The sequence below is a fragment of the Quercus robur genome, chromosome 12 (genome assembly GCF_932294415.1).
Source record: "Quercus robur chromosome 12, dhQueRobu3.1, whole genome shotgun sequence".
In the NCBI taxonomy this organism is placed as follows: Eukaryota; Viridiplantae; Streptophyta; class Magnoliopsida; order Fagales; family Fagaceae; genus Quercus; species Quercus robur.
In genome coordinates, this window is record NC_065545.1 from 12,339,746 (window position 1) to 12,351,210 (window position 11,465).

At 35.6% G+C, this 11,465-nt stretch overlaps 1 protein-coding gene across 3 annotated transcripts; it reads right to left on the reverse strand.

Annotated features, from left to right (window-relative positions):
• Positions 1-3,172: 3,172 nt before the first annotated feature.
• LOC126709286 (cullin-1) lies at positions 3,173-11,061 on the reverse strand. Of its 3 annotated transcripts, none has more exons than XM_050409464.1 (21): positions 10,896-11,035; positions 10,744-10,791; positions 10,215-10,371; positions 9,998-10,097; positions 9,641-9,826; positions 9,474-9,521; positions 9,179-9,382; positions 9,007-9,084; positions 8,270-8,359; positions 8,046-8,126; positions 7,879-7,938; positions 6,115-6,144; positions 5,948-6,034; positions 5,713-5,862; positions 5,567-5,622; positions 5,337-5,457; positions 5,067-5,228; positions 4,809-4,952; positions 4,487-4,705; positions 4,159-4,326; positions 3,173-3,559 (listed from the first exon to the last, which is right to left on the reverse strand). In XM_050409464.1, the coding sequence occupies exons 3-21, from the start codon at positions 10,343-10,345 to the stop codon at positions 3,458-3,460; spliced, it is 2,217 nt and encodes a 738-aa protein (XP_050265421.1). In that variant the 5' UTR covers positions 10,346-10,371; positions 10,744-10,791; positions 10,896-11,035; the 3' UTR covers positions 3,173-3,457. The 3 variants fall into 3 exon arrangements, with proteins under 3 accessions (XP_050265421.1, XP_050265422.1, XP_050265420.1); XM_050409465.1 differs by having other exon boundaries at positions 10,744-10,812; positions 10,896-11,023; XM_050409463.1 differs by lacking the exon at positions 10,744-10,791 and having other exon boundaries at positions 10,896-11,061.
• Between the last annotated feature and the right edge of the window lie 404 nt (positions 11,062-11,465).

The window sequence follows — 11,465 nt, forward strand, 5'->3', positions numbered from 1 at the left end:
TTTTTTCGATAATTTTCCTTGACTAACTACATGATTAAGGGCTGTGAAGGTTAAACAAGCACAAAACCTGTTATACTTTCCCTTTCTCCCTCTTTTTTCTTCTCTTCTTGGAAGAGGGGGATGTGCCACAGAACAGAAGGGGTGGTAGATATTATTGCTCGGGCAAAATTCAAACTATTTCGGTGTTGTACCTTATTTTTTTTCCAATAAAATTTAACTATATGACTGTATTACCCAATACAACACATAACGAGCTATCTTTCCCTAAGGACAATTAAATACAATTGTGGTATAATGGCCAATGCAGAATTTAATTGGGAAACCCAAGGAACGCTACCCTTAAAAAACTGTGCCTAAACTTTATCCTTATTGTTGCTCACTGGGGTTTAAGATTGAGTTTTGAATGTTTCCTTTGGGTTTTTAAAAAAATAACTATAAAACACATACTATATTATAAGTTAGACAACGTTTGAAACTTATTGCATTTCTAACAATTCGAGTTCAGTGGACTCGATTTACCCAGAAAGCTGACGTGGACAAAGTAGAAAATCGAGTTTACTGAACTCGATTTCTATACATAGAAATCGAGTTTAGTGAACTCAATTTCTGTGTACAGAAACCAAGTTTAACAAAACTGAGAATGCTCATCATTTCTGCTCAAAAAATCTAGAGAACGAAGAAGAAAGAAGCAACGGAGAGTTCAAAATGAAGAAGAAAGAAGCAACGAATGAAACCCAGGTGCCGATTCTGACCAAACCCAGGTGCCTGAAGCTTCATCGTTTTTGCATCGTCGCGGTGGCGAGACACATCCGATCTCTGCGTTTTGCATCGCCTGAAGCTTTCGCCGGCTGGGTTTGGTCAGAATCGGCGGCTGGGTTTGCATCGCCTGAAGCTTCTTTCTTCTTCGTTTTGAACTCTCTGGGTTGCTGGAAAATCTCACAACTGCATTACTAAATCGAGTCCAGTAGAGTTGATTTCTTTGCTTAGAAATCGAGTCCATTGGACTCAGTTTCTAAGCATAGAAACCGAGTCCAATGAACTCGGTTTCTATGCTTAGAAACCGAGTCCAATGGACTCGATTTCTGGCCAGTCTGCCAAGCCACAAATCGAGTCCTCTAAACTCGAATTGTTATAAACCAAATTAGTTTGAAACGTTTTCTAGCTAATGATATTATTTGGGTTTTGTAGTTATTTTCTAAAAAATCCCGTTTCCTTTCCCCATATTCTTTGCCCTGACAAGTGGCTTGGTTAGGATATTGAGAACCAACTTCCGGGTGCTTAGGCCTGTTTAGTAAAAGCAATTCTAAACAATAGTTTTCAGTGTTTAAACACTGAAAATTGTTATTTAGATTGCTTACCAAACAGGGTGCCTAAACACTGAAAACTATGGGCCCAAAAAAAGTGTTTGGTAGGAGTGTTTTTTTTAGGAATGTTTTGAGTCACGATTCTCAATTTAGGGTGTTTAAACACTGTATTTAGAGAACTCATCTATAAGAGTTTTTAGTTTTCAAATAACATTGTTTAATGGCATTTTTGTAAATATTTAGAAAAGTGTAGAACCCACTTGATAAGACCTAATTACAATTCTCTCTCTCACACGCTGACGCAGCACACCTCATCTTTTTTTTTTCTTTTCTTTTTTTCTTTTTCACACTTCCTTCTCTTTCCACTTTCAGATTTCTTTATCTCTCTTCACCTCCATTACTTCTCATCTCCTCTCTCTCTCTCTCTCTCTCTCTCTCTCTCTCTCTCTCTCTCTCTCTCTCTCTTTTCTTTTTGCAAAGGATTTGTTAATTTTTAAGGAGAGTAATGAGAGTGGGTTCCTGGGTCTTTTTTAGAAAATGATTGTGGGTTTTTTTTTTTTTTTTTTTTTTTTTTTTTTTTTAAAGAGGAGGAAGAAATTTTCTGAAGAGGAAGAAAAAGAACCAAAGAAGATTAACCGGAAATAGAGTGGAAAATTCTCTCTCCTCTAATAATTATTAATAAAATACAAATACAAATACATTTTTTGCATTACGAGTATTTTAAACACATATTTTCACAACACTTTTTAAACTATAATTTTCACATCATTTTGAACAATACTAGTTACTGTTGTCTCTGCTACTTGTTCCCATTTTGTTCTTGCAGTCGCCTTTTTGCTGCATAAATCTTCTTCCAGGTCTTGTGAAAAACCTTTATAGCAGTATAATTTCTTTAACAAAGGGGAATTATGCAGGGCTTGCATAACAACGCGGTAATGTTGATTTTTGTTTTATATGTAATTTGGTTTGGGTCATTCGACGGACCAAGAATCACAATAATGCTGTGTGATTTTTGTTCTATAGATAGTTAGATACCAAACAAGCCTGTGTTTGGATGAAGAATTTTGAGAACTTTGCAAATCCTTATCTGAAAGCAGCATCAGAGCAGCAGGCTTTCAAAGTACAATAGCCTGATTTCTTGCATTGATCTTTATTCCTGTATAGCATAGCATCAAGTCATCTCGGATACATCCAGTGGGCTCAATCCGGGTTGAAGGATGGCTAATTGCTACAATTGCCAGAGCGTTGGAATAGATTTATTCTTTCTTGTCCTGGATAGTAGTGGTTACCATAGGTTAGGAAAAGCTTCAGTCTATTTTCTCAGTCATCTGATTTACAGAGTCGTAGCTTACACCATCTGGGTACTGCTCATGAGTCATGACCCACCAGGATAAAAGTAACAATGACGGTAACTAATTCAAAATATCATTGAGTCTGTTCCATAGCAGTACCAAGAAACCTTCGCGTTAACTGGTAATATTGCACGTCTAAATAAATATCTGCAGAAACCTATCTAACACTTTTTCAGAACTTTCTGATACGATAAATCTGTAACTAGTAGATGCAAAAGTGATTGGGAGTTATAAACTCACGTTCCCACCAATCATAACTTGTCAGTTCAATCAGATCATAAGTCCCAAAAACCAACATGATATGTGACTTATGCACCAATCCCCATTCTCTGAAAGTCTCACAGCATTAAACATCAAGAACCTTAAACATCAATGTCATCTTCAGGATGCCAGCACATCAAAGGTAATAAGCGCATGGTTTAAGGCTGAAACATCAGAAAAACCGAGTAGCCAAAACACCAATAGCATCTTCTGAAAAATTTAAGTAAATATGCAACTCAGTTTATCAACAGGCAGTTTAAGATCTTAAAAATCGACGTGTATTAATTCTTCTTGACTAAAGGTGGTCACGTAGGTCAATCCAACAAATATATTTGCTCTTAAGGTGTAGTGCACAAAAATTCTCTACTCCCTGGACTTAAAACTTCCTAATACTAATAGACACGGCAAGCTGTAACAAAAAGAAGCATTTACAGAAATTTGTAATGGAAGTTAATACTGTCCAAACTTCCATATAAAAACATCATTCCATGACCCCCAACACTCCACCATGCTTTAACACCAGCAGCTCGAGCTTCGCAATCATGCCAAGTATTTAAACATGTTTGGGTTTTCCTTGTCTCTCTCCAGATAGTCACGGGTGATCAAATCTTCAATTCTCTTCTTTATTGCTTTGATATCAGGCTGCACATTTCCATCCATTAATACATTGGATTAGTATAGTGATGATAACCAGGAAAATAACATAAAATAAATGGCATCATCTGAAATTTCTGGACAACTTCCCAACGCTTCAGTTACATTTCAGTTTATAACCAATTGCCCCTGAAACTATTCTTACCATGTGTACGTTAACCAAAATAAACTAAAGAAGTTGTAGTTTACACTACACAAAACTAAGATGCATGCTACGATAGACTTGAAGAATGACAACTAAATAAATTCTTTGTATCTTATGGTCAAGAGTTCAATGGTTTGGCCAATCTTTCTGAGAAAACTCTTTAAGGTAAACCAAGAATGCCAACTACCTAACACTAATATCTTATGGCTTAGGTTTCAGTAGCAGGTGGCTAATTCTAGTTCATTACAAAAATTTCACGAACGTTATAATAATTAAATAAAAATTATATAGTGTCAAGATTGGAAACAGCAATTGGGGTTTGCACCATCACTATAATATTTTAAAAATAGCTTCCATGGACAAATTTTAGCAATTTTCAAATTTAACATCATACAAAAACAACACATATATATATATATATGAGAGAGAGAGAGAGAGAGACCTTAAACATACGGCCCAACTGCTCAACGCACTCCATAACCAACTGTTGGTGACCCAAAACTTTCCGAGACTTCATAATGCGAACAATTGCAGCATCAATAGCATATCGCCTGTCCTTGTCAACATCTTCAATTACTTTCCTCCTCTCATCCACAGGTGGGAGAGGTATCTACAATTGAAAGATTTTTAAAAGTTTGTCATTTCTAATACAAAGGAAACAATAAAAAAACAAATACAATAAAAAGGAGTTTCCCAATTGGGGTGAGGGGGGTGTGAGGAAGGCAGTAGGGAAGATTAAGTTATAAATTAAGAGTGAGAATGCTGAATACCTTAATCCTCCTCATTCTGTCTGTGAACTTGGAATTGAACTCAAAGTTGTCTGTTGTCGAGACAGTCCTTGTGTTTGGCTCCTTAGTCAGGATCTTATACTTGGCACAGGACAAAGAATGGAGCAATCTAACCACATCATCATGGGTCAAGTTCAACTGAGTCATAATTTCTGAATAGCTCAATCTATCAGAATTATTGAATAGCAGCAGGGCGGCAGCCTGTAAAATAGTCAACAGAACATAACATGATCCACATGTCAGCAATCCAGTAACCCAGTTCCAACCCCAAAATTAAGCAGCAAGGTTTTGCAAATACAATTACCTGATAGGTTGACACAATCAGTTCAATGGGTTTTGAATCAAACTTCCCATTTATGTTGCAAGTGCCCAATGAGTAAATCCATGTAAGTTTTCTGTGCTTTGTTCTTGTTTCATAGAATCCCTTGAAAACCTCCACACACCTTACCTGTAACAAATGCATTAAATAATATAATAAAATACTACAAAACCTCCTACTATATTGCAGAACTACTGTTAGTGCTGAAAAATTAAACAAGCCCATTCACTAAGTAAATGTTACCATCTCTGGAGGGAGGCTGAGATCAAATGATTTATAACTTGGCCAGAATCCAGTAGTAAGGACAGTAACTGTCAAATCAATTCCAGGGTTTACATTCGTGTTATTACGAAGATATTCCTCAAAGTTGGTCTGATTTTCCCGTGCTAATGTCAAATCTGTGACCTGGAACCCCAAAAATAAATAAATAAAGAAATGCAAAACATAATCTCAACTGAGCACAATAATGTCAACAGATACAAAATTTTGACCAAATTATCATGACGAACTCACCATTCCCTCCATCTTTGATGTAAATTGTGCACCACACTGCTGTTTCAGCTTGGTTAGTATACTCTTTTCATGGTCTTCATTAGCACTACGATCAAAAAGTAGTCGACGGGCAAGCTTTTTCCTGTGGAGAAAGAAGACATAAAATCAGCAATGAAATTAAAATAGACAACTAAATACAAAAATTCTAACCAACAGTCAAAATTCTAACCTACTAAAAACTTAGGGCTTACCGGTAGAATTCTGCAAAGAGGTCTTTGTCGCTAATATATGCAAGCAATTTCACAACCTGCAGAAATCAATAGCATAGATTAATTCTAGTGCCAACACCAGCAATATGTAATTGTCATCAATATAACATGGAAACTTATATTGCTACCTTCTCGAGTGTTTCCTCTATGGCTTCATCACTCAGCTTCTCACTCCCACCCTTCTTGAGGATATTATCACAGAACGTAGCTAGTAGTTCTGCACTTGAACTGCCAGCAACAGTTTTATTGCAAAATACCTCAAAAGCCTCCTTCAGGGCCTATTGAACACTCAAAAATATTAATAGTTTAGAAGAAGACAGAGTAACAAGGCAATCTAAAAAACTAGTATTTTTCAGCACATACCTTGTGAAACAAACTGTGGTTCAAAAAGCAATCATTCACATATGCCATATACTTATCGTGCAGCTCAATTATTTTTCGGACGAGAACCTGAAGGCCACAGAATTAAATCAATCTTTAACCTCCCTTACCATTCATAAAAATTCAAAATGTGTAGGTCGAAGAATTACCTGTTCCTGCACACCAGCCCCATTTGCAGCCTGTAGAAACATGGTAATTTAGAAATAAGAAACAGATATGGAAAGCCAAAAATCTAATAGCAGAGTTAAGAGTATGTTTGGGAACAACTTATTTACGGTAGCTTATTTGCATAGTGTGACTAAAAGCTAAAAGCTAGCTTATTTCCTAAATGCTAAAATTTAGATTATTTGCAAAAAAGCTGAGACAAAAAGCAAATAGAAAAAAACGACAAATAACAAAAGCCAAACACACTCTTACTCTAAAACTGATAAAAACAACTTATTTTACAAAACTTATCCCACCATAACCAGTAAAGGAGAAACAAAAGCAATAACAAAAATGAAATGGTAAAACTAGAAGTAGCAACTAGTATCAATAAATCTAACAAAAAAATAAATCATTATGCACCACATGACAAAATATAATGAACATATGCTACCAATACAGGATCATAATTAAATGCCAAAAGAACCATCACAAAATCTGCAAAACAAAAATCATGATAGGAAAATATAGCATTGCTCACCAATCATATTATTTCATTCAATGTTACAATAATTGGCCTCTTATTCTTCTGTTCTCTATGTACTTACTTTGTAAGTATTTGAAGTTATGCATAACACAAATCAATAAATTTCTCCAATAAACTACAAAGGAACATAATATTTCTAATCCAAGATCTAAAACTCAATATAGAACTTAAATGTAGCCAGTGAGCTCTAGCTCAAATGACACTTTCTCGTTCCATAACAATGAGGTGGAGGGTAAGGTCATGGTTCGAGACTCATTGACTGTTGAGTAACTTACCAATCAAAAACAGAAATATATAAATCACATGAAACAGCACTTGTGTCACTTATACAATAAAATGTAACAGCACCTGTATGTCCAGTAGAATTCCAGGGCTGTGTGGCAAAACATTTGTTTAACAACCCCACATTTGCGGGTAGAACAAATTGCACATAACAAACTACAAATACAGACTACAAGAATAAACATAAGCTTTCTAGTTCCAAGATCTGTTGGACCTTCTTGAAGAATGAACATTCAACAACAATTATGTACTGTAAAATTCCATGCCTGTATGGCAACCTATTATTTGACATTCATTCCTTTCCCAGCGCTGCCAAATATATTATCTTCAAATAAATATATATATATATATATATACACACACAATTCAGCCAATTAAACTACCATTTCAAAAGGCACGGATGCTTAAGCCCTAAACCAATCAGAGGAACCAGTAAGCAAAGTGATATTTGCAACTAGAGTGTTCCTGAGATCTGTGATAATGCATGGCATTTCTGTTAGAATACAAGGTGTCCAATTTTGCAGCATAAAAAGTAGCAACAAACATTGATTGTTCATTCGTACATACATAAACTGGTTATATCATACATTACCAGGAAAATACAAATTATGAATCAACTTAAGCCAAAAAAAAATCTGTAATAAAATTTATACACTAATTGAGCCTCAATTTCAGTCCATTCATCCTCACTCTATTAAGAAGACAAACAACATAGAAGATTGGAGCTTCCATTAGCAGAATTATCCTCTGTTTAATACAAATATAAGCCCCAAGAATATCCACCAACATGTGCACCAGGCAATTTGCACATTGAGCAAATAGTAAAAGGAGAACACAAAACTTGCGAGCCATAATGCCAAGAAACGCAATTTCTTTTATAGGAAAAAATGTTTTAATAAAATAAGAACAGAGAACTGCACTTAAGGAGAATAGAATTAACCTGACTACTTGCAGCATCCTCAGCCTGTTGCACCAGGGCTGTACCTTCAGCAGTAACATGCTACAACAGGGAAAACATCAAAAAAGTATTAGTACTAATGTATAAACAAACGAGCATCTACATGTCCTTGTGGTTATAAAAATAAATGTAAGCAGGAAACAACTTACCTGCTTGAATATATTAGAAACAGGATCCAGGCCCTTAGAGATTTTATGGTACAGTCTATACATTCTAGAAAGATCATCCACCTTTAACAGCAAGGTAAACAGAATAGACAAAGCATTAATGATATAACAAAATAGAAGGAAAACAAAAAACCAAAAAAAGTAACATTTCCAAAACAAAAACAGAGAAAGGAATATTGCCTAGCACAAGATTCAGAGAGAAGTACCTTATCATCTCTCAGCAAAGCACGACATCCAGAATGCTCCTTCTCAAGCAATTGCGGTGAATATACCACCAACAATTCATGTTGCACTTTCTACAGACCAAACATGAAGCTTTAAATAAAAAAGACAACAGCAGCAGACAATCTTCATCAGAAAGTAATGGTAATGTATCATAACTACCAACTAATGAGATGAAAGTACTTTCTGCTGGTAGAATTTTCCTTCCTAGGCGCTTTAAACAGCCAAAAAAAGAAACTTCAATATAGATATGGGGGCACTTAGATAGTCACAAATCGTGCCATATCTAACATTATATCTGAGGTATTTGTTTTGCACACAGGTTCATTTCTATATTATTATCTCAACATTGGGAGGACATCTTTTTGAAGAGATAACAAATGCATACTAATAAACATTTCCAAGAATTTCATATTGCTCCTTCATTTAACTTACCTCTTTTATATTTTAAAATTGATAAATGAAAAGTCACCAAATCAATTTGAGGCCTTAGTGTTTTCATTGAATAACACCAGCTTCATAGGTCATCTCCCCCTCCCCCTCCCCCTCCCCCCAAAGGAGAAGTGTCGCTAAATACAGTAACACCACTCCATACATTATCTTTTTCTGGAAGCAGGAGTGTCGGTAAATAAAATATCACTACTCCATAAATCACAAACAAAAATGCCAGCTATTCCAGGATCTAATATTTATCATATAATATTCATAAACATTAACTAACCTCCACCAATTTCTGCTCACTGCTTATATGCAGATAATGAGAAACCCTGTCCCTCTCCCTTTTCAAGCACTCCTCCGCCTACGCAAATGAATAAGATAATAGTTGTTAGAATCACAGAGGTTATCAACATAAACAACACTATAATAAAGAAATATTGTGTGCATAGACTTGCCTTCAACATGTAATCAGGACAAGAATCATCCACGATCCAGTTTGATGCTTTACGAGAATAGTAAGCACCAGAGTCTAGAAGCATCTGTTCTTCAAAATCCCCTTCGTAAAGCTCCATCTGTCCCATTCCAATTTCGACAAAGATATCGATAACATTCTTCAACAATGCTCTGTCAATCTGCTCTCCTTCACGTTCTTTATCAATCTGATGGTCCACAACAATTCGTTAGCCAACTCTTACGAATGACAATATGTAAAACTTACAGGAATCCAGTATCAAGGAGCAATGAACTTACTAGATTAATTACAGCATCTCTGGCATTAGCTTTTACCTCTTGATAAACCTGAATTTGAAAAAATAGCCAAATAAGGGAATCATATGAAAGGTTGTAAGAAATGTTGTCTACAAGTAAACCTCATAGAATAGCCAAATAAGGTTCCATTAGAGGGACTTGAAACAAACCAGATCACGGAAGCAGGTTAGTCCAACTTCATTAAGAGCAGGAAGTGACCTCCTTGCAATGAAATATCGATCAAGGTAATGGAAGAACCGTGACAGCCACCTCACCATGACCTTGTGGTTTAACCATCTTCTCACCAGCTCCCTCAGCATGAATTCATCGTGCTTCTCTTTTAGAGACGGCAACACCTAATAAATAAATGAAACCCAAAAAGGGAGGATATCAAGTAAAGAAAACAGAAAAGAAATAGACTCCAATAGCAAGTACAGTATTCAAAGACAAGTAGTGATACAGCCAAAGGATTAATCAGTTTCATAACAATCACAATTCACAACTCCTATTCCAACAATATCCCTCACCGTCTTAGTAATGTACTCCTCGAATGCCTCGCGATACTTGTCGTAAAGCTGTTGAGAGTAATCGTGGGGGGGTTTCTGCGTACACATGTTGTAGATAGTTCTGTGCTCAAAATTAAGGCAATAACACACCAACGCAAAAACTTCACATAACAAAAGTTAAAAAACAAAAATGATATCATATGCACAAACTCAACCGGGAAATTAAAAACAAGGATACGTATAAAGCATCATGTACTCCTCCGAGCTGAACGGAGGCTCCGGCAACCCTTCCAGAATCCTCTTCAACTTCATAATCCCCTTCTCCATATACTCCCAACCTTGGTCCAACTCAATAATCTTGCGCTCCATTGTAGCAAGCGCAAACACTCTCAAATCTACAATCAAAGCCAAAATTAATCACAAAACCTATAACAGCGATAAATAAATAAACAAAAATTACATTCACATAAACACACAGAAAGCCAAATATGTGACCTAAAATTACATCGGACTTCAAGAGAGTGATGTTGTGAAACCCTAATCCTAAAGATTATCAAATAATTTTGCGCAGTTGCAGAGAAAATCAAATAAATTTATATACAAAGATGTATTTCGAAAACCAAAAACAAGGAAATCATACCAAAACAGCTTAATCTAATTCCTAATAAATATAACGAATTCTTCGAAATCATTTCGCTACAAAAATAAATTAAATAATAAAATAAAACCTAAGGATTTTGCAATATGAAAATTAACGGAGCCAGTACCAAAACGCTTCGAAATTCGAATGCGATTGATCAGACGCCAAACAAAATCTGAACCGAGAAAAAAACGAGCTGTAACAGCGAAAAACAATGATCGATTGGAAACAATGCTAGAACTAAGAGGTCGAAGAAGTCGATTATCGTGATGAACATACCTGTGAGTTTCTTGGTTGGTGTGTACGGACGAGGATTACAGCAAAAACCCTAACAATCAGAGAGAGAGAGGATAGAAGAAAAACAAAAGAGTCTGAGAGAGAGAGAGAGATGAAAAAACACTGTTTATATTTATATATAATAGTTTCGATTGGTTGCTTTAGAATTCTGATTATATAGGAAATATATGGGCGGAGAGTATAATGTGCTTCTAGTCGAATAATAAATTCTGTGCACGCATGTGTTGTGGTGGGCAGCCGTGGAATCTGTGCCGTTCAAATTGTGGGCTTCTTTGATGGATCGTGCGGTAGTGGTGGAGAGGGTGAATATGGGCCGTTGATTCTGATAAATAGCCCAGTTGTACGGGAATCTCGCTGCACCGACCTTAGTAGAAGATTTGTATTGCAATTAATCCACGCATATTTCATATCATTTTTTTTTAGAAGTGATTCATGTTTATTTAATTGATTGTGAAAATTTTGTATTATATAGTATATTATTTTATGAATATGATTTTTTTTATAACTATGAATATGAATATATGATCATCCTTTTTAAGTGTATTGTTACTT

Excerpts from the sequence above, each read along its gene's own strand:
- LOC126709286 (XM_050409463.1), bottom strand. The coding sequence starts at position 10,345 with ATGGAGCGCAAGATTATTGAGTTGGACCAAGGTTGGGAGTATATGGAG. Across the intron at positions 9,522-9,640 it reads TAACCTGCTTCCGTGATCTG|GTTTATCAAGAGGTAAAAGC; the intron begins GTTTGTTTCAAG and ends TTTCAAATTCAG. Across the intron at positions 8,360-9,006 it reads GTGAGCAGAAATTGGTGGAG|AAAGTGCAACATGAATTGTT; the intron begins GTTAGTTAATGT and ends TTTGGTCTGTAG.